The 22,516-nt window shown below is 49.3% G+C and overlaps 2 protein-coding genes and 1 long non-coding RNA gene across 3 annotated transcripts; 1 reads left to right on the top strand and 2 right to left on the bottom strand.

Annotated features, from left to right (window-relative positions):
* Window positions 1-4,058: 4,058 nt before the first annotated feature.
* LOC114866683 (inactive tyrosine-protein kinase PRAG1) lies at window positions 4,059-17,172 on the top strand. Its single transcript, XM_029168726.3, has 6 exons — window positions 4,059-4,432; window positions 6,660-6,995; window positions 7,085-8,754; window positions 12,632-12,741; window positions 13,185-13,951; window positions 14,565-17,172. Exons 2-6 carry the CDS (start codon window positions 6,735-6,737, stop codon window positions 15,720-15,722), a joined length of 3,966 nt encoding a protein of 1,321 aa, XP_029024559.1. The 5' UTR covers window positions 4,059-4,432; window positions 6,660-6,734; the 3' UTR covers window positions 15,723-17,172.
* LOC121202624 (uncharacterized) lies at window positions 8,879-12,634 on the bottom strand. Its single transcript, XR_005898391.1, has 2 exons — window positions 11,291-12,634; window positions 8,879-9,324 (listed from the first exon to the last, which is right to left on the bottom strand). It is a non-coding gene; the product is annotated as an uncharacterized LOC121202624 (long non-coding RNA).
* Window positions 17,173-19,260: 2,088 nt separating the features above from the next.
* Window positions 19,261-22,088, bottom strand: edf1 (endothelial differentiation-related factor 1). The gene is made up of 5 exons (XM_029168728.3): window positions 21,845-22,088; window positions 20,892-20,943; window positions 20,582-20,742; window positions 19,985-20,078; window positions 19,261-19,874 (listed from the first exon to the last, which is right to left on the bottom strand). The coding sequence occupies exons 1-5, from the start codon at window positions 21,920-21,922 to the stop codon at window positions 19,813-19,815; spliced, it is 447 nt and encodes a 148-aa protein (XP_029024561.1). The 5' UTR covers window positions 21,923-22,088; the 3' UTR covers window positions 19,261-19,812.
* Between the last annotated feature and the right edge of the window lie 428 nt (window positions 22,089-22,516).

The raw sequence follows: 22,516 nt of genomic DNA, 5'->3' as shown, positions 1-22,516 counted from the left end.
AGAGTTGAAGGGAATCAACAACTGTATGTTTGGTTTTGTCTCCTTCGGTATCATCAGGGGCTCGGCTCTCATTCAGTTATTCTTTTGTTAGTTTACAAGAGAGACCCGAGTCGAAGAAATCAAGTGGTCAAGTCGTACTCACCTGCTTCACTAGCAAATAAAGGCACCACTATGATAAAAGCTTCAGGAAAAAGACACAGGTGTGAACAGGTGGAAAGTCCACTACACGTGGCAGTAAGTGGATAAGTGTAGCACATGAAGAGGGCTGTTATTACCCACACAAGGGCTAATTACAGTCCCCTGGCTCTTTGTTGAGAACCTGAAAGTGACAACAGAGGGGTCTCAAAGCTCTCAGTGGCATCTTTACTCCTCTCAGCGTCTTGTCTGACGGCTCGATGGACACTGAGTTGGCTTTAGGTTAGTAACTAATACTGGGAATAGGAAGACAGGTAGATGGACGGGGAGCGATGCCGCATCCAGTCAGACCGTCTGCCCGCGACGATGACTGAATCACGATCGGCCTTCTGGGAATGTGTGAGGCAGAGGGGAAGACGCTGCAGGCTGCAGGAGCCGGCGTCAGCCAAATATCACACAGCGCCGCAAACGGGGAGACGTTTCCCAATGTGAGAATCCAAACATGCACCACACAGGGCGCAAAACGCATTCACAGTTCTCCTCTTGAGCTTCAGAACAGCTGCAGACTCCAGAGAGATGCAAAAAGACTGTAAAGACAATAGAAAAGAATGTTATATAAAATGACTGCAACCAGAAAAGATGCTGTTTGTAGTGTTCAGTCACAATTATTCCATGTTTGCATGCCAGAGACCTGCTGTCTCTATATCCCTCCACTGTTGCACTACCATCACCTCGCGGCGGCCGTCACGTGAAAGCATCAATGAATCATTTAGCTCGAGGCTACTCAAAAACGTGAAGGACTTATTAGAACATAAGCATGTATGCACGGGGACGTGTGTGAACTTCGACGCTTGTGTTGCCTTTGTTGAGCCATCTTTTGGGGGGGATTTTAAAGTGCCACATTGCAAGAGCAGCGAGGCATCGAATCAAAGCAGGGCACAAATAGCAGTGAGCAATCATAATAACACGTCTGTCTCTGTGTGGCTCTGTCTAAGGAGCCTTGTAATATACTATACTGTCCAACCCTTCCTGTAACATGACAAAGTTCAGATCAGTGAGCTTTCGAGCCCTAAACACAGACTTTCTACAGTTGTGTGTCTGCGTGTGGGGTTGAAACCACCCTCTGAGGACGCAGGGCGTCTTGGCTGGTCTGTTGAAATAATCTGAGCCCCTCACGAACACATGGCTCACACTCTCTGCTCGGTGCCTGCTCCGACCCGGGCATCTGTAGCCGGCTAATGCATCTGGCAGATGGCAGCGTGTGTGCGTGTGTGTGTGTGTGTGTGTGTGTGTGTGTGTGTGTGTGTGTGTGTGTGTGTGTGCGTGTCCTAACATCCGTGTATCTGTGTGTTAAGTGTTCGAGCAGAGCGGCGGCTCCCGTGGCAAACAGGTCGGTGGTGTGCGGTAGGTATTAGCACAATCTGTGCTGACCAGCTGCTGCTCCTGTATCTGTGCCTGACAAGCGTGTCTGCCTGATAGGACAAATCTGCTTGACTCTCGCGATTTTGAGTTCGCGCTGGAATAAACACAAGACTTCTTTATTGTTTTTCCACGGTTATTATGTGTAGATGTATTCTTCAAATTATTCTGCGTATCTGTTCGATTGTCTGGTGTGGCACCACACAACCAGTGATACACAAAGTTGGGCCTGTAGCTTAATCACTGTTTTAAATTGGGAAGAAATATATGTGGGATGCTGCAAATAATTATTTTAGGCTTACAGCTAAATTTCCCTCAGTCTCCATCAACAGTATGTGTGTTTGTGTGTGTTTGTGTGTGTGTGCGTGTCCTATAGGTGCTGAAACGTGTCGTTTTTTTGTGCGCGTTTCATAATCGGGGGTGAAGCCAGTAGGGACAAGCAGAGGAATGCGGCGGTGGAGGTAGCGGAGGTACGTCGTCATCTGAGACTGTGTAGGTGAGAGGAAGCGCACGAGCTGGGTTTGGCTGTGCGTGTGTGTGTGTGTGTGTGTGTGTGTGTGTGTGTGTGTGTGTGTGTGCGCGCGTGTGTGTGTGTGTGTGTGTGTGTGTGTGTGTGTGTGTGAGGTGTGGCCGTGCGAGGCTACCGGAGCATTCCTAAATACTCCGACTTCCTCTGCAGAAACTATGGCGACTTAAAAGAGGAACGGCTCTAAATTTGACACCCGTCGACGCTCACCGCTCCCTTCACACACACAGATTCATTCCTGCCGCCTGGCTCTCAGAGGCGTATAGTTACACGGGGGGGGGGGGGGGGGTACCTTTGATAGTTCAGGTTTTAAGAGCGGCAACCTACGGAGAAAAAAGTGAGTCCTGAGGGAGCTGCTCTCTGCTCTTCGTAGCCTCCGACCGGCGGTAAACAGGCCGAGCGCAAACAGAGGCTCCTTCCTCCTTTCATCGTTTCTTCCGAGCACCTGTTGAGAATGCTCCGATTTCACCCGGACCTCAAGTTGAGCTCCCTCGGTTCCAGGGGAGAGAAGAATGGCGTCTCAGATGGGAAGTGTAAAGTCTCCAGTGACTGTTTTCTTGGTGTGGAGGCCAAATGAAAACAAAGACCTTTTGGTGTCGTGACAGCGTATCTTTTATGGGGTCTCCTGAGGAAGTTGCAGGCAGAAACCCGAGCAGCTCCATACCTGCTTTGTTCATTAACCCGAACATCTTCCTTTTGGATCTGAGCATGAGTCCATCACAAAATAAAGACACGCAATAGGACTTTCATATAGTTACACTGTATTTTCCAATTTTCTGTCTAAAAGTAACTGTACTGTCAACTTCCACAGCGATAATCACTCTGCCGAGCTTTTATTCCATCCTCAGCACTGATGTTACTCACTGCTCATCATGGCCGACGGCGGGGTCTGAGGCCCATCTGGCCTGACTAACGCTCTCAATAATCGGGGAAAATCTATTTCTTGCCACTTTGCCTCAAAACCCGCTTCTCCCCTCTCTGGATTTAATTTGAGGCGATTGTCGCGTTAATAATTGAGAACGGGAGCGGGTACGACAGCCCGAATGCTGGCGCAGCCGCGGGAGCACGTGCGCAGCCGGAAAACCCACGTTCCTATTAAAAATGGATCAATGCGCATCAAAGATTGAACATTCTATACTCCCACTAAGGTCTCGGTGCAGATGTGAGGGAATGGGAGGCAGAGGTACGGGATCCTCTCCAGCAGCGCCGTGCTGACGCCCAGCAGCCTGCAGCAACTGCCAATTCATCAGCTCAGCCCGATTAACCGCAAGTGGCTCGGGCTCCCTTCATAATTTAAGTTGGCAATATAAAGGATGAGCAGCTCCACATGTTTTATGAGACACCGAGACGTTCAGCCTCAGAGTAAGAGGGAAGTGTGCAGATCGGGCATCTTTAATTTAGCTGCACTCATTTATACATATTTTGTCATTTAGTGGATGATGTAATGAATGAAGATGCCTTTCGGGGGGGGGGGGCTCATAAGTACCTGATCTGAAAACTCAGCCGCTGATGATAGAAGATTTACTGTGTCTCGGATGGACTGGTTTGATACGTGCAGACTGACAATACGTTCATATTAGAGAGAGAACTCTTCATCCTCTAGAGAGGACTGTGATGCTTTTTCGATTCAACAGGTGGTGTTGTAGAAGACATCACCTTCCCTTGGATGCAGTCTCCGCTGTGCCACATAAATCCTTGGCTGGTGCCGTGTTTTGGGTCCAGCGTGCATGGATGCAGCAGTCAAAATGCCACCGGATACCAATAATAAGCTTGTTTGGAGTTGTGCTTGGTTAAAAGGTTCATCCTCACAGCGGACACAGCGGACCGTCACCCACAGCAGTGTTTGTCCCCATGCAGCTTTGCCTCCCCGTTTGCTGCCTGTAATGGAAACCAGCAGGGGTCCGGTCAGAGGCGGTGTTTTTTTTCTATCAGCCTTGTCACCCTTGATGAACAGAAGCAGGAGCGGTCCAGGGGAGGAGGAGGGAGGGGGGGGGGGGGAGCATGAAACCCAGCGGAGGCTCGTCTACACCAAGGCTTCGCACACTGGCAGCTGACGGGACGAACGCCTCAGAGACACCGGCACCCGCTCGGCGAGCTCCTCCCACCGAGCGCCTCGCGCCGCAGCGGAGGACTCCTGCTCCGCCTCGCGCCACCTCTGCACACAGCGCGAGCGGCGGCAGCAGTAGCGCACCCGGCTGCGACGGCGCACAGTCCCGCTGGATCGTTAACCGCGCGCGTGTGGGATACGCGAGGGCGCACGGATCTCCGCGTCCGCATTTGTGATCTATTCTTTTTATTTTTTATTTTTTGGAGGGTTTTTTTGTGTTGCCAGGCAAAACAAAGTCGGAGCAGGTAAGCGGCCGCGTAGACGCTGGGTAATTAGCTCGGTTCCACTGCAGCTGGCGGCTTTCTGTCCAGCAGATACGCACATCACGCGGGCTCGAAGCCAAGTTCTAATTGCACGTCCTGTTCGTGTAGCATGTTGTCGCAGGTAACAGCCATTTTGCCAGTTTCCTCAGATCACGCGCACGTGAACATTTTTGGCCAGTAAACCCCCCAAAACACTAGCGAAGCACATGCGTCTGCCTCTGTTAGAATAAAATAAGACACGAGGGGGTTTAAAGCCGAGCGCCTGTGTTGAAGCAGGTGGAAGTTTTAGGGGGTTTTGTCAGAAGTTGTTTGGGCGGAAATCCCTACGCAGTATCCGAATAACAGGTCGCGCCCCCTCCTCTAAATGAATGGGCTGTGGGAGAGATCGGGCGTGACGAATGCTGGTCGTAAAAGAATTTGTACCCAAGTGTGTGACGTGAGCTGCGTATCGGAGCGTAACATGGGCCAAACGCTGCCCGCTCACTTCCTCTAATGGCCCCGTTTTGCCCGACGCGCTGCTTTTTTTGTGTGTGTGTGACACTAACCATCAGATGACCCGTGCGTCACGGGCGCGCGCGTGCTGGTGTGTTCCAGGTGGGTCACGCGTGACACCACACCTCCAGCCCTCTCGTTGAATCGCTCCTCTTGGTCCCAACATGTGCGAGCTGCTGAACGTCTGCTGACTCAGAGCAGGTACAAATAAAAGGTCCAACCTGATGTTGTGGATTTGTGTGACTAAAAGGTTCTCACTGACATTGTAAGTTGCCATAAAAACTGGAAAGACCACATCAGAGCGAGACCCCCCCCCCCCCCCCCCCCCCCCCCCTACTGGTTTCCTCTGGCCCTTTTCTGCCTTGAATTCCTCATACAGCTGAACCTTTTGGCAGTTCTGCTTCACGTGTTTGTGTGTCTCACCCGAGGAAGTGAGAAATATTGGACCTTGAGCTTGAGAAGGCGTGGGGATCGTCCCTGTTCAAACAAGCGGCGAGAGCTGAAGTCGTCTTCGCCTTAAATACCCTTCGAGACGCGTCGCGTGGTTTACACGGAAAAGCTTTTGGATGAAGCTTTCGTCATTTTCTCCCCTGTCGATGTCAGAGTCCCCTGAACACTCGACTCGAGCCTCGTGGCCTAATGATGTGTGCGATCACTCATTGCGTCGCATGACTCATGCACTGTGCCATATGATGCTGAGGCTCCGCTTCCTCAGCCGGCGCAGGAACAGTTAAACAAACAGCGGGACAGTGGGTGCTTTCCTGCCCGGACTGAGTCAGACAGAACAAAGAAAAATGTAAACACACATTATCTTTAACAACAGGATAACGCTTCATTCCTATAGGATTAGTGGGTGGCATGGTTGTCACGCTGGAGCCACGCACTCAACCAGGAGTCTTAACAAGTTTCAGGCCTTTTGTTCATGTTTATTAGAGTGTAAACGTGCACGTTCGAGTGAAACCGAGAATCACCGTCTCCAGAGAAATGCCTGATACGAAAGCTGTGTTCATGCCCTAAACTGAGTCATTTCTCATCCTGCCGCTTCCTCTTTTCTGGCCAACGTTGCCGTGTGTCATTGCACCTTGTCGAGGGGCCATTAAAGCTGCGTAGGGACCAGAACGGCAGCGTTGATCTTCTCACTGTCCGTCCAGTAAAACAGAACACACAGAATAACAGTGTGTGTGAGCGCACACATGTGGAGTGGGAGTTTTGTTTGTGTGTGTGTGTGTGTGTGTGTGTGTGTGTGTGTGTGTGTGTGTGTGTGTGTGTGTGTGTGTGTGTGTGTGGTGGGGGGGAGGGAGGTTGGGAGATTCACCCTGGTGAGACTTGCGCCTTTAGACATTCCTGGCATTCCGACCTCCGGGATGCTTGAAGCTCCTCAGTCTTCTTCTGGCCTGCTGGGGGCTGCTGAGGACTCGCGGAGGGCTTTTATGTTGCTAGGCTCACGCCGACAGGCCCGCTGGTTGAACAGAAACCACATACCCTCTAATTTAGGAGGCCATGGGAACAAGTAGCCAGGCACACCTCGGGTCTTCTTAGGTTTCAGCCATGGATGACACAGGGGTCTTAAATAAGCTTAGAGACACTTGTCAGGCTGTTCTTGCATCCAGATTAAAATGCTAGACTGGAATAGCAGCAGAAACACTGTTTGAAATATCCATTCAAATAAGTACAAATGAAGTGAATAATCTTTGTTTTCTTCTCATTTTATGGTCAGCCATGAGAGTTCATCCTGCATCTGCGACACCCCTCCCCGACCGCCTCTGACCCAACCCGATTCAGCAGAACAAACATGTCAGCGTGCAGCGACTTTGCAGAACACGTGTGGAAACCCGGCTCCTGTAAGAACTGCTTCAACCCGCTCAGCGCGCACAAGGCCGCCGGCTGCCTGGATGGCGGCGCGCCGGCTTGCGTGAGAGGCGGCCCTGGAGGCGATGAAGAGGCTGAAGTGACGGCGCCTTCGCCCTACAGCAAGCCGACCATCGCCGTCAAGCCCACCATGATGAGCCTTGACACCGCCGAGTCGACCGACGTCAACATGAACATCGAGCAGGTAGAAACATCTGGAATGATACTGATCTGCTTCTAATGTTATAGTGAATGTATTTGCGTTTAATGTTCCGTTGTGTTTATGTGCAACAGGAGAACACAAAGAGTCCCGTCGAGTGTTTGGACCTGAAGAAGCTCTTGGACCTGTCCACCTTATTCATTGACAGTAACGGATGCAACAAATCCCACAGAGAGGCAGCTCTTCAGAGTCCCGAAGCCAAGAATGACAACAACAACTGCTTCCCTTTGTCGCCCGTGTCCCCCAAAATCCCCAAGGACTCGGTGATCATTAGTAGCATCTTCGTCACCCAGGAGGAGAGCAGAGGCTCCCAGAGTTTAAAGAAAGACGTGGGTGGAGAAACCTGCCGACAGCAGAACGGCGCGACCGCTTTTAAAGCCAAGAGCACTCACAATGGAAGCCATCAGGACTCCCATCAGGCATCTGTGGAATTACCTATGTCATTGGATATAGTCCCTTCTCCTGCCACGACCCAGAGCATTGGTATCAGCCCTGTGACTACTCCCACTGTTACCACTAAGACCTCCAGCACTTGCACCACTTCCCCCACCAAAGCCTTCAGTTTGGACATGAGTAGCTGCAGCCCTCCACCGCCCCTCCACTCTGTTCCCATCCGGTTGGACTCGTCCCGTTCCTATCATAGCAGCGTTGACTCACTTGCTTCCAAGTCAGACAGTCCCCAGAGTCCAGCAGCTCTGACTAGCCCCCAGTCTGCCCCCAACTCTCCCAATGACCAGCCCGTTTCCGAACCCATTTACGCAGAAAGCACCAAGAAAAAGCGGCGGCCGCATGGGAGTGCGGTGCACTCCCTCCGAGAGTCTCCATCTCAGAGTAAGGACTCGTCAAGTTCTGAGCTGGAGGTTTCTGGAGAGCATCGGGCCACCATCACTGTAATGGCTGCTCACACGGAGGAGAATAACAGGACTTTCTACCTGAGCAGCCCGGATTCAGCCGTCAGCACCCAGTGTCACTTCAGTCCACCAGCACGTAAAGACTCCAGTAGCTCGGCATTCCGCTGGCCGAGTCCCAGCCACAGTGCACCCTGTCTGACCTCGGAGGCCGGTCTCACTCCATCTCTGCACCACAAGCCTCAGTCTAGTCCACCTATCCCCCCAAAGAGGAACTCCCGCTCTCCAAGACTGGGCACCTCCAGTCTCTCACCGTCCATGTCTTCTCCAGTCCCTCTTCCGGAACTTCCCAAACTGGGCGTGCCCGGTCTCTCGCCATCCATGTCTTCTCCCGTCCCTCTCCCAGACCTTCCGATGCTATTCCTGGTCTCTGCTAGAGAGGGCCACTTCAAAGTCAACGCAGAGAACCCCAGCGCCGCATCTGAGCGCTGGCACAAGCACCACCACCACTGCCGCATCGAGGAAGAACAAGAGGAGGAGGAGAGAGAGCGGAAAGAGGGGGAGAGGAAGAAGCTCGCCACCAGCCCGGGGACCACCTCTCGGGGGACAGCCCTGGTCAATGGTGCCACTGTCTGGAAGGAAGCCAAGGACTGGAAGGTCCACAGCAGCCCCCCTCCGAAGACAGCGCCAGGCACAGCCCCCTCGCTTGTCCCCAACAATGGTGCCTGTCAAGGGGAGACCGGGGGCATCGGTGCAGAGGAGGAGGGCAAGCATAACGGGAGCATGCCAGCCAAGCAGCCGATGCACGGTGGCCCATCAGAGCCACCAGCTGCCGGAAAGGGATCTGCCAGTAATGAGCCTCATCCTCCACCTCCTCCACCTAAGAAGCTGCACAGGTAAGAATACGAACCTTCATGGGTAAATTATTAACCCTCAAAGAGTAGAAAGTTCAGGGACTGTGGGAGACTATTTAAACAGACATGATAGTATTTTAGATTTAATCGTGCTGTCGGTGAAATATCAGGTGTAACGCCTTTAATTGTTTTACAGTACGATACAGTGAAACACAACATGATAAGAAAAGACATAAATGATTATCAATCATATATTTACTATTCACAAAGTGCTAACGTATTCTAGTGCTGAAAATATTCCAGATCCTTTCTGTTCAGGCTGTTAGCGGTGTAATATAACGTTGCTGCTGGTTTAAGCGCTTGGCTCCGTCTTTCTTCCTGTCGGTGCAGACGCTCGCGTGTCTCCCACTGTGCCTTGCGTGTTCACAGCATCATTGTCCGGGCTTGAATTCGCCTTCACTCTAGGCTTGTGATCGCTCATACTGTTCCGGCTTATTGCTCAATGCGCGTCTTGTTCCATTCATGCCGTGTGACTAATTAACAGTGGCTCTGCTAAATCGTCCTCTGTTGTCTCGCTGCTGTAAATTTGTTTTGGATGAAGTACAACAGACACTAAAAAGGAGAGAGAGAGAGAGAGAGAGAGAGAGAGAGAGAGAGGGCTTTGTTCTGTTGATATTGTCATACAGGGACACATTCATGAAAGTCTCGGGCAAAACAATTATTAAACACAGCTATATTTATTATGTATGCACAAAATCCACTAAACTCGGCCTCCGCTTAGAGGTGCTTTCACCTGAATCTGCACGAGCCTAAGAATAGAATACCCACCATCATCTGAGTCAGCTTCTTGTGTTGCACCTATTAGAGCATCAAATAAATAAAGTTCACTCAGGCACGAGGCAAAACCCACGACGACAGCGACGACGTCCTCAAAAACAAACGCCTTCTGCCGTTTCAGCAAAAGCCGAGCGGCCTGTCGAGACCACAGACCGATGCTCGAGTTTCAGGGGTCTTTATGTTAATGTAATCCTAGTAAGGAGCCGTCTCTGCTGTTATGACCTTGCCGGCATTCTGCGCTGATAAAAATACACCTTGTTGAGGCGCATGTGGGAACACGCCTCCAGCCGGCGACGGCGGTGGGTTTCTGCTGTTCCAAGTTTATCGGTGGTTTTGGCGCGTTGGATCAACAAGTGCCTCTCATGCTGCAGGGTCCAAACGGTGTCTGCAGAGCAATCGCAGAAAGCTGAAGCGTTCGGCACGCGGCGGCGTGTGAAGCGGACGCCTCTTGTTGTGAATCATTTAAAAGCCACAGATGGTTTAAAAAAAAAAATCTGCTTCCCAGAGCCGTTAATGAAACGCTTCCCGCTTTCACGCCCCGTAACATGTCAACGTGTGTGTGTGTGTGTGTGTGTGTGTGTGTGTGTGTGTGTGTGTGTGTGTGTGTGTGTGTGTGTGTGTGTGTGTGTGTGTGTGTGTGTGTGTGTGTGAGCCTGTTCTATTTAAGGGGTGTGTCCACTGGTCAGTGATGGTTGCCAACGGGAAGGGCTCTAGCGAACAGATTGTTTCCCCGGGCAACATCCAAACGGCCCCACGCTGCCTGTCGGTGGCAGCCAATAGAAACAGAATATATAGATCAGACACGTGGACTCGGGTCCACCGAGTCGGACTCCGGTTCAAGTTGGTGCTGGAAGCTGCCAATCCAAGACAAGCTGCCCCTCCCTGCAGAGCCGCGGCAGGTTCCCTCTCCGGGGCAGAGCAGAAAGCATCTTGTTGCTGCCTGACGGACCCGGTGCCGCGCTACAGTCGCCTGCTGAGTGGACGCCGTATGTGAGATGTGGGTGTTTTTCACTGCGTGCGTGTGATGGGTGCAGAGACTTTAAATACACAGGGCCGTTGGCACGCATGCAAACGTAGGGTTCTGAGGACCTCAGCATGAGGTAGGCACCTGATGGCTACTCGTTCTGTTGCGTGTGGTGTGACATCCGTTGTTAGCCTGCTGATGTATGTGTGACAACCACAGTCGCTCTTTAGGTCCTGAGACCTGTTTTCACACCTCTGTCAACCAAATGTGACAGGTGCTTTACACGGAGCAGCGACAGATTTCCATTTCCCTGACACACAGTGGCTTTTGCCCTTTTTTTTCTAATCTTTTAATCCAGTTCCACCCAGATAATCTGATTCTTATGTATTAGCCCGAGTCGGTGAGATTAAATCGCCAGTAACGTAAAGAGACAAACTAACAATAAATTTGCTGAACAGTGTGTTTGCAAGCAGGTGGAGGTGGATTGTATGAGAAAAGAAAGGTGATGGCTGACGGAGATAAATGGGTGAAAGTGGAGCGGTTTGTGAACGATAACGAGGACTGGTGTTAAATATTAATGAATATTTGCTTTATATACTTTTATAGCCTCAATAACTAGAACCACGCGATGGGAAACAATGAGTGTCTGTCTTTGCTGTGCTTTGTTGCATGCGTTGGAATGAGCACTAAAAAGACTGCAGCTCTCTAGACACAACTTTGTGTGTCAATATATCATTTTAAGTTTCTATTCTCATATGTCGGCGTCAGCGATGTTACCTGATTACAACCTGCAGAGGCAGATGACCGCCCACTCTGAGCCCGGTTCTGGTGGACGGTCCTTCTGTTTCCCTGTCCGTCCTTACCTAGTGCAGGATTTGTTGGGTCCTAGAAATAAGGTGGAAAGTGAAACCAGTTGTGAACTGCAGCCACAACAACAACACAGCAGATTAGTCCTGCGGGTCTCATTTTACACTGTCATGCTTGTATTTGTAGCTGCTCGGCTGTTAAACCCATCACTGCTCGTCTGTATTAATAAACACATACGCTTTTCAGCAGTGTATTACGGTTGAAGGAAACAATGTAAAGATGTAATTTAAGAAAAATAACTGGAGCAATCTCTAAGTGCTAGTGTGCAGAGTCAAGGTCTAGTACGTGCCCTTGCACAGAATGTTCATTCAGCCATACACGTCCTCCCACAGGATATCAGCAACCACATTCTTCCACCAAGACAAATCTCATGTTTTGGTTACAAATCTAGATCCAGAGAACCGCATGCACGCAGACTCCTAATCCCTTCAGCCATTAGCGCTTCTTCTCCGCACCGGCGTTCCTACTGCTTTTCATCACGGCATCTTCGTCTGTAAAATAACACCAGATCCTTTAGCTGAGTGCCCTGAGCGACCGCCTCACCCTTTGTCTCCCCCGTGCGCCTCTTCCTCTCTCTTTGTCTGTTTGTTCTGCAGATTTATGGGGGCAGGTAAATGGATAGAGGAGTCATTTTGTGATGGAGGGGTGGAAATCCAGATGAAGGCATTGGGAAGGGACTCGGCTTCTCTGAGCCATTAGTGGGTATAATGAGACAAGTGAATTGCTGTCACTCAGCCTAATTGGTCAGCTTGATTAGATAGTCTACTCGTGTGTGCTCGTCATTATAGGGGCTATTACATTCAGCAGGCAAACTGGAAACAGGAACCGAGAATACGACGCTTGTGTGCAGTGAACAAACCTAAGTCTATGAATACGGACCAAAACCTTGCACCTACATCACCCACAATGCAACGTTACTGTTGAGTCTTCAGCAGCGCTACTACACATTTGATAGGACGGGAGTCATTTGTGGGAACAGAGTGTTTTTCTTGCTGTGCTGGCGTCATAAATGAAGTGAATCAGGAAGTGTTGCCCTCTCAGAGGGAAGTAAAACTGTGTTCATTGTTTAAAATAAGACGCGTTATAATAACGCAGTGGCGACAGCGTGAAGAAGAAGTGGACCGGTTCCACGTTCGTGAGCGGACACAAGGAAATGTCCTCTAGCTGCAACAGGAAAAAAAAATAGCCCTAAAATGTGACTCGATTTTGCGCTTCGAATGCCTTGCTCACTAACGCTGCTCCCTCGTACAGGGTGTGCAGCAAGATGAGCGGCAGCAGCATGGAGCTGGATCGCTGCAGCCCCACGTCCTCCCTGTGGGGCCTGCCCACGGCCTCCACCGACAGCCTGGTCGCCGACGCCGGTAGGTCCCGTGAAAGTTACTGCTCGGCTTTTTATTACGAATGAACCACTGACATTGAAATCTGTGGGAGGTTGCCAGATTTTGGAGAAGCCGCCGTCCCCCTTTTACGTATGAGCCCTCGACGTCTGATGCTCAGACGTTTGTAATTGCTGTAACTTCCTGGGCAGCGTTGTTTGAAGGGATAATTACGGAGTCAGATAACGAGGGGAAAAAGGGCTGGGCCACATCCTACAGCGCCCCCCCCCCCTCCGCTGAGGCATTTATTAGGCTGCGCTGTACAATTATGTCAGTATCTGTCTCCTTTAGCGGAGTGTGAAGTTCAAAAGTCTGCTGTTTAATCCACAAATGGATCATAATTGGAGGCGTTTTGAGTGTCAGCTGGAACCCTGGATTGTGGAGACTTCCAGGTGTCTGGATGTTTAACCTGAATGTGTGATCTTCAGGTTCTCGGGATGCTGCACGGATGTCGTGTTCCTCTCCATTTTCCAGGAGCCCCGTGTCCTCGGCTCCCGGCTCCCCTCACCCGCCCTCGTTTAAGGGTCTGAGCGCGCAGCCGCCTCCGCTACCAGAGAAAAAGCTCATCAACCGCACGGCGTCGGCTCCGGACAGCGCCAACGGGAGGCCGTTCGTCCGGCCCTACCCGCGGCTCCCCTTCACGGGCTCAGATGTCAACGTGTGCCGACCTGCCGACTCCGGTTCCCGGTCCAGTTTGCCGTCCAGCCCTCTGGACCCACGGCCCATCTTCTCCTCCAACGAGTCTCTGGAGCGGTGCCACGCCCTGCAGGCGCGACCCTCCAGGTCTCGGACGCTGGACGAGCCCCTGAAGACTCACGGGCGTCTCGGCGTCCACTGCCGAACCAGCGCCACCTGCTCCTCCTCCCCTCAGCTCAGCGCGCCGCCGTCGTCCTCGGAACCGGGCCTGGCGCCGAACCTGGGCTCCAGCCTGCAGCTCCAGACCCTGCTGAGCAACATCGACAGCCGAGAGGGCGTGTACTCCAAACTGGGAGGCCTGTACGCCGAGTCCCTGCGGCGCCTGGCCCTGAAATGTGAGGACCACTTCACCCGCTCCCAGAAGAACCCGCTCCGGTTCGAGGAGAGCAACTGGTCTCTGTTCAGGCTGACGTCCAACAAGCCAAGCTGCACCACGGGAGACGCCGTGTACTACTCTGCTGCCTGCGCCTCAGACCCCAGCAACTCCTACGCCGTCAAGGTAAACTGAGCCTAATTTCTACTAGTACAACAAACGTGACTGATGATTAGTGATTAATGAAAAGAGCAACTAACAACTCACTGGTGATTGATTAAGGAAGTGTTTGCACAGTGGGTGTTGCCGGGATGTGTCCGTTTAAGGATGGAGCTAGATTCAAACTGGGTTTGTTTGTCCCCAGGCTGCAGATGGGATGGTCCCAGTGTAGCACAAACAAGTATTCGGAGCGTGTAGTGTAAACAGCGAGGAACAAAAGAAGGGCGTGTGTTCAGCCTCTGACCTTTGTTCTAAAGTCATCTTTAAGGCACCACTCTGTTGTGTCACAGCCTGGGCGCCCGCCGACCTGCTTCATATCTCCAGACCCAATTAATCTTTGCAGCATTTACAGTAAGGCTGCTGCTGGCAACGCCAGCGCGTAGTTACATAAGCTAGTACTCACCATAGCGTGACTTCATCCTACTCACGTTATATTGTATTGTGACGCTAGCATCATGTTTTCAGGCTAAGCTGAGAACTAGCACTGAATTAAGGCAGGAACTTGTCGACCTTGAAACGTCTCCAACAGGAATGTCTTTCTCATGTTTTCGCCCTCTCTCTTACATTCCACCCCCCCCAGATCTGCAAGAGTGCGTCCATGGAGGCCAAGCAGGGCCACCTCTACGGCCTGTCGGTGCAGCAGAGCATGCCCCCCCACTTCAACCTGCAGCAGGACCGCGGCCACTTCCTGGCCTGCGTCCCGCAGAGCATGCTGCCGCCCGACGAGGCCGCCGCCCCCACGCCGGCGCCGCCGCCACCGCCGCAGCCCTCCGTGCCCTCGCCTGCCTCCGGCCAACAGGTGGACCAGGAGCGCGTGGTGGTCATCACGCCCGAGATCCCCCAGCAGACGGCCTCGGACTTCGTCCGGGAGTGGGCGTCGTTCCATAAAACCCAACCGGAGGTGTACGAGCGGCGCGTCTGCTTCCTCCTCCTGCAGCTCTGCAACGGCCTGGAGCACCTGAAGGAGCACGGGGTCACGCACCGCGACCTCTGCTTAGAAAACCTGCTGCTGGTCCCTCACCAGCGCAGGCCCCCCCACTTCCACCTGCACACCAACCACGACGGCAGCGCGTCCGGCGGCGCCAACATCCAGCGCCACCTCCCGCGCCTCCTCATCAGCAACTTTGCCAAGGCCAAGCGCCGCTCCCCGGAGGACGCCGCCTCGACCTGCGCCGACCCGCGCGTGAAGCGCGACCACGCCCGCCTGGCGCCGGAGATCGTCTCCGCGGCCCAGTATCGAAAGTTCGACGAGTTCCAGACGGGCATTTTGATTTACGAGCTCCTGCACCAGCCCAACCCGTTCGAGGTGAACCCGGCGCTGAAGGAGCAGGACTACCGCTGCGAGGATCTGCCGTCCATCCCCTCGGCCTCCCTTTACTCAGCCGGGCTCCAGAGGCTGGCGCAGCTGCTGCTCCAGCCCGACCCCATCAAGCGCATCCACATCCAGGAGGCCAAGCGCATCCTGCAGAGCCTGCTCTGGGGTCCCAGGAGGGACCTGATGGAGCAGCAGCTGGAGAGGCACGCGCCGGGCGGCAGCTTCGCGGACGGAGCCCGACACGAGGGCCTCCTCAACTGGCTGGACGTGAAACGGGCCCTGCTGATGATGAAGTTCGCGGAGCTCTCGCTGGAGCCCGAGAGGAACGCCGAGCTGGAGGACTGGCTGTGCTGCCTGTACTTTTCCTCCGCTCATCCTCTGTCCCTGTGCCACACTGCTGATCTGCTCTACTCACTAAAGTAACGGCGCGCTTTAGGAAGTGAGTGGAGCTAGGTTTATATGTGAATCTGTGAACGGTCAGAACCACCAGAAATGTTGACTCTTGTATCTAGACCCCCAGAAGGGGTGAGTACCTGGAGATGCTGTGAACCCGCCTTCCCGTGTGTCGATGTGCTACTACTGCACGCATCCGAGCCACGCATGCACACAAACGCCACTGGACCACTAGCATCTCCCCACAGACTGGACCCGTAAAGCCTCATACGTGGACTAAAAAGATTCCCCTTCAGACTGGAGATGCCAAATTAATAATTCTTTCACGCAGTTAACATTAGCATTTAATATCCAGTTATTACACCACTGACACACAGTCTGAGAGCCAAGCAAAACATGCTGATCTAACTTTTAATTTGTCAGCGGCAGACAAAGTGTTGCACCTTTTTAATCATGTTCCTTTGTGTAAACCACACACACACACCTCTCTGCAACCAGATTCACCTAATCCTGCCCGTTACGTCATGGATACGGATCAGACCTGTGTGTTCTCTGTGGAACTCAGTATACAACTGCTTTGCTTTGGCAAGTATTCATACAGTCATTTGGGCACAGATTTTTTTTCTAAAAGAACTATAAACAATATTCTGTAAAGGAAGATATGAAACCTTCTAGATTTGTGAATCAAATCCGTCAGAACATCTCGTTAGCTTCAAACCTGTAGACACGATGCACTGCATGTCAGGACACATGAGATGAAGACAAAGGAATCCTGTGCATCACCTCACCTCACATTTTGTCTTGAGGCACAGATCAAGGAGAAAGTACCTTAACTTTAAAGTTAAATGCTTGTAATTGACTGCAAAGGAACTTCTACACAGTGAATACTGGTTCACGCATCAAGATAAATGGGGATTCCTTTCATTTTCATACTTTGACAGGGCAGTAAAATGTGAAGGTGTGAATAGTTTCCAAAGCAACTTTAATATAATAAACCTCCCTTTCAATGTTTTTACAAAGCAGCTGTTCTGTATGTTCCAGTGGCTCCATGTAAATATTCCTTTCATTCGTCCCTTGTGAAACTGGCCTTTCACAAACCGTTAACTGTACAAAGTTGTTTCTTTATTTGTAGATGATACTAGAAAGCTGGTCTTAAAAAGCCATTAATAGCAGTTCAGATATTTATATGCTTGGACATCCTGCAGTAGTCACTGGAGCTTCTCTTTATTTTCATATTAAGTTGGTTGTGTTTGGCACAGCAGCGCTGGGGGCCGTTTGCGTCCTGCGGAGAAAACTTCATGATGCGAGCTCTTAAAATGAAAAGATGAAGAGCCCCGTGTTTAAACCGTGACATGTTTCCAATGTAAAAGAGAAGAAAAACATGGTTGGAATTCACAACTAACACATTATTGATTTTCATTATTCTGTGTGCGCCTCACTTATTTACATCAATAAACCGTGCATATATTTTCTCACTGTATTAGTGGGCGTTGGATTTTTTTATTTAAGTTTTTTCACAAAATAAAATAAACTTTTTTTTCCTACAGACTGACCAGGGCAATGTGGACAACGCCGGTCGCGACTTCATTCTGCGTAACCTGATCGTCTTTATCTTTAGGTTTCAGATTCCTTATGCTCTTTGTGTAAGTAAAAAATGAAAAGCGTGTGAATAGCAGCAGGCTGTGACAAGCCATAATATTTATGAATGCCTTTAGCATCCAGCAACGTCGGCATCCTCAGAAGGAAGTGATGTTGCAGCTCAACACATTCCTTCGCTGCTCTTTATTATTGAAAACACATTAACTTTGATGTGGACCTTTTTAATTATTTCACCGAGCCTCTTGTAAACTACTATTATGTCCTAGCGAGGATTAAACAAAAGTCCAGTGAGCTTCAGGAGACACGTCTGCTGCTGTGCGCCTTGCACGGGTAAACACAACAGGTTGTACGTGTAGTGAAATCTCAATTTAAGTTTAGGGCCTCGGGGCAAAACAGACCTCAGACCTCTCCCCACACCCGTCCCGGACCCCCACCATGCGGCTTTCTGCTTCACATCCCTCAAAACCACTGGCTGCTCCCTTGTCATAGGTGGAACTTCGTTGCTATGGAGTTTTGGCCAATGGAGTGGCATTTCCAGGAACGCGCCGAGTCTCTGTCTCCCTCTCTCTCTCGCTCGCTCGCTCGCTCACACACACCAAATGAAACAGCCTGTTGAGCAAGAATCCAAATAACCCCCTGGTAACAACAGCAAGGCTCCCTTCTTTGTTTGCCTAGTGAGCAGCGGTCAGGAGGTTGCATACTTTATTTGAGCCAATATGGATCCCAGCATACTATCTTCAGAGCTTGTTCAGTATATTTACATACAGAATAACGTAAATATGCTGGAAGCAGATGCGAGTAGACTGGTCTGCTCACTGACATCAATACACAGCGTAGACATGTTTAATTCTTAGCTTCAAGTCAATCAGAAAGCACTGAAATCTCTCAGATGTGAAGGGAAATTCCTAATTGTTAATTATTTTCTCTAAACTAAAAGTATCTACCAAAGTCTGCAGGCTGGATTTCCACTCGGGCTGAGTTTACTGTGTTATAACACAAGCAATTGCTGGTTTGACAGTAGCCCAGAGTGCTTGTTCTCTAGCAGTCCTACGCAGCTGCCCATTAGAGACGACTACCACTGAGGAGAATAGCTAAATGAAGGTCAGTGGAGATGTTGGGCACCTGATGTTCCCTCGTGGTTTCATCCACAGCAAACTACATTTTATTGTACTGACACAGCTACAGGAGACAATCAACACAGACTGTGAGCTTCTGCGGGACACACAGGCTCACCTTCCCAATTAGACCTTTCTTTCAACAACACTAGTCCTGCGCATTGAAAGTCAGCCATGCCTTACTGGGTAAATCCTTCACGCTCCACTAGCTCATCAATACAGCAACCCTGCACTTCTCGTGGGGATCAAGCATAAATCCTTGGACTGTCCCCCAACTCGCACTGCCCCTTGTCATTGTTCACAATAAGCACCATGAATCTTTAATAAAAACAGAAGGCAGCCGTGCCACCAGCAAGTCAGCACGCGTGCTATGGAAGGCTACAGAAATATATATAAAATCTCAGCTATTTAAAGCAGTCGACTTGCATGTGACATCACTTAGTGAAATTCAGCAATATATCATATTTACAACCAGTATTTTTGCAAAACCTTTCCTTTTTTCCTCCTCGCATACATACGTCAATTTGCAAATAATAAATATGAAACCACTATTAATACGGATAAACTTCTGCAAATAGTCACAATATATTAAACAGTCAACCGGTACTAACTTTTAATTAATTGCATACTTGATGACTGGGGAAGTGCCTTGCTGCATTTCTTAGAGGCACTCTGACACCTAGTGGGGCTCTCAACTACTGCACAGCTCAGTCAAACATTTAGAGGCATATTTGAATTTGAATTAAAAAAAAAACATTTAAACCAAATATTTCTAAAACTGGTGTGTAATTCTACATTGAGGAATTAGTTGTATTAGTCATAATAATTACTTACAAACACAAGTTACTCTTGAAAACGTGTAAGTAAACAGTTTTATTACATTCTGTGCTACACTGGATATACGTTCACACTCAAATGTCATGAACTGCCAATCTTTATTCTTAGATCAAAACAAATTACAGCATTAAACCACTTTAACACTGTATTGACATCCACCCACAGCCTCAAGTGTGAAAAAAATGCAATCAAGCACTTCTTGGTTAACTTCATGCTCATGACTGAAGTTAGTCGAACTAATTTGGTCATGAAAAATAATTCGCCCTTTTTATGATTATACATCCATCAAAAAGTTGAATCTATCATGCCAAAGCCTAAGCAGGCATAAGTGAAATGAAATGTACAAAACTGAGTTTGTGAAGAAAATGCATGATAACGTAGTCAAGACAGTGTTTCAGATGACTTGTCAGTATGCAGCCTGTAATGTGTTGGAGCACCGGGTCCTCTGGGAGGACACAGGTGACATCAGCCCAGGAAGAGGAAGGGACCGGGGGAAGAGGATGGCTGGTTTAGGATTCAATAATAAAGGAAACACGGGGAAGGGGAGGGCTGATTGCGAGGCTTTGTGTTCATTTTTTCTTGGGTTTTGCTTCTAGTGGTAGGCCAATCTCCTTTCCACGCAGCTTCAGGCCTGTTCACCAAAGTGAAAAGACACTTACTGAGGAACACGAGATAAACCGACAACTGGAGGAGCAATAATGTGTATCTGTGTAACTGTGTGTTCAAATAATGTTTTCTTACCAATGGCTCTCTCTATCTTGCCCATGACCTGGTTATTGGGAATTGCTTTGCCAGCCTCGTAGTCGGCAATGACTTGAGGCTTCTCATTAATTTTCTGAGAAGAAAATTCACAATAAATAATTTATCATTTACATATTCTTGTAGATGTGATTCCTACTATACATCCCAGGACTATTATGGTTGTTTTTGTCTGTGGTAGGTGGCTGTCACTTTATTTTTTTTTAACAGGTAACAGATATGAGTAATTGCTAAAGAATTGTAAAAATGTTAAAGCAGTGGAGCTAAATGTGACGTGAATGCACACTTGTTGTGTCACTAAATCATGTGACTTGATCTGACAGAGCGTTATGTCCCCATGTTTTTATAATAGTTTGCATGTTTTCTAGGGGAAGGAGAACTGGTTTAAGTGCGAGGCTGCGGTCTCAGAACGTTTATAACAAGTGACAGATGTAACATAAAATCAAAAAAGCTTTAGCCTAATACAAATGTTCTGTTTAGTTAAAATCTTATTTTTCTGAATCTCTCATTGTTCAGTTTTCCTTCATCTCAGTTCTATTGGAACAAACGCAACAATGTGTGAAAAGGCTGTAAACTCACAGTGGCCAGATCTTTCTGGGTCAAGCCTTTGTCCTGTCGGCCTTTCTGAATGACCTTTCCCACCTCCAAGGTCACCCGTTCATGGTGCAGCTCCTCCGTCTCCCTGTCGAGTTTGGCTGTGTTCTTTGTCACAAGGTGCTGTTTGTTCTGCCCCGCAGACCCTGTGTAGGCAATGGATCACACAAATGTTAAACTTACAACAAGCCACCGCAAGTGTTCACTCGGTCCTCGTTACATTTTAGGCACCACATCAAATAGCAAGAGCATTTTAAAAACAGACAGGCTTCATCAGATTTACACAGAAGTTTACATTTCTTGGTCGTCTCAATTTCCTCCCCGCGTCTCTGAGCAGCAGTGACAGCCTGGAGAAAACACGGACACGTTAGCAGTCATGTTCTGGACATTCTGCCTGTCTTAACAGTAGGCTGCATTATGAATGCATTATTAATTAGTTAATAAATAACACATCTGTTTTAAAACACTCAAGAGGATACAGAACAGATAACCTAATCAATGCTGTCAGAGCATAACGCTACAAGTGGTTGGGTTTATTTTTATGGCTTTAGAGTGAGATCAATACAAAACATTTGGTTCTCATTTCACGTTTGATAAACATGATCTGGAACAGACTCTGTAATAAACATGTCTGTATGTATGTTTAATGAACACAGTTTGGGACAAGAAACGTCATCTTTATTGAAACATCAAACTAGCGTAATTTATGCTTAGCTAGCTAGTTATTATCAAGGCCCCATTACGAATCACAACAGCTAGCTAACTGGTTAAGGCTAGCTAGTTGCTAACTTTGTCCACATCCATGTTTAAAACGCCTTCGGGGTAGTAATTTTGTTTAAGGTGCGGGTGATTCGTGTAATTTGACTTCACGACAGCAGCTGAACCTACGTATTTGCTTATCCAACTGAACGCAGATCAGGCACCACTCGGAGCCTCTGTTGTTTACAAAGGCAATAACGAAGATCTGGTTGCAAAACGCACCTTCTACTCGTTTTATGGAACACGCTAGCTGCCACAGCTAGCCGATGACAACAACCAACTTAGTGTTGACCACTTCAACCATTACCCACGTGCAGAAATAGCTGCTATCGACTTGTTATACACTAACGGCAACTATCAACGTGTCCCTCAACGCTGGATCGTTCGAAGATAACATTCGACGCGTCCTTTTGTGACATTTACACGACGCATTGTCGTGAATACGCTTCAAAACAAACGAGGAGGCGAAGTGGAGCCGTCCATGCTAACCTGCTTGGATTTGGCTTGGGCAGCGCTCGGCCCCTTCTTCCTCAAGACAGTCACGGTGTCCCAGTCACTTTCTGCCATTTTCAGACGCTCGCTCGATACCCGTAATGTGTTAATATAAATACAAAAATGGGAGTTTAACCCGATGTGTTGAAAATAATGCTTCTAAAGAGGGAAGTGTCACTTCAGCAAATCAGACGCTCCTTCCAGAACTATCACCCACGCGTTCTGCCAAAGCTTTATTTACAAGAGGCGCATGAACAGTGACAGAGGAGACGTGACAACAGCGACCCCTAACGGTGAGATTTATACAGCGTTCAATAAAAATTATTACAAAATCATGTCCTTTTTTTCTAAATTAGAAGAAGAGAAGACACGAATTCTCCATTTGAATATTACAATTTACTAAGTTGACTTTCGAACAGACCCAACCAAACACATCATGTTCAGCAACACAAAAGAGAAAGTATAAAATGTATAAAAAGTGACAAAAAACGGACATCTCCACTAAATGCACTACTCAAAATTAAATTTTAATCATCATTTTGACTCCTACGTATGCAGTGTCACCAGTTGCAGGACATTTCGGAGGCAGCGTCGCTGTTACGCCGCGTGCGTATGGGCGACCATCCAATCTCAGACTGTGCATCCTCTGCCTGGTGGACACGTCCCCAG

This window comes from Betta splendens, chromosome 12 (genome assembly GCF_900634795.4).
Source record: "Betta splendens chromosome 12, fBetSpl5.4, whole genome shotgun sequence".
NCBI classification, from domain to species: Eukaryota; Metazoa; Chordata; class Actinopteri; order Anabantiformes; family Osphronemidae; genus Betta; species Betta splendens.
This window is presented reverse-complemented; position numbering and strand designations above follow the sequence as displayed.

Bases quoted from the DNA above. Each gene is read 5' to 3' on its own strand.
- LOC114866683 (XM_029168726.3), top strand. From the start codon at position 6,735: ATGTCAGCGTGCAGCGACTTTGCAGAACACGTGTGGAAACCCGGCTCC. The intron at 6,996-7,084 runs GTAGAAACATCT...TATGTGCAACAG, and splicing joins TCAACATGAACATCGAGCAG to GAGAACACAAAGAGTCCCGT. The intron at 13,952-14,564 runs GTAAACTGAGCC...CACCCCCCCCAG, and splicing joins GCAACTCCTACGCCGTCAAG to ATCTGCAAGAGTGCGTCCAT.
- edf1 (XM_029168728.3), bottom strand. From the start codon at position 21,922: ATGGCAGAAAGTGACTGGGACACCGTGACTGTCTTGAGGAAGAAGGGG. The intron at 20,944-21,844 runs GTTAGCATGGAC...TGTTTTCTCCAG, and splicing joins CCCAAGCCAAATCCAAGCAG to GCTGTCACTGCTGCTCAGAG. The intron at 20,079-20,581 runs GTGAGTTTACAG...TTTTCTTCTCAG, and splicing joins CCCAGAAAGATCTGGCCACT to AAAATTAATGAGAAGCCTCA.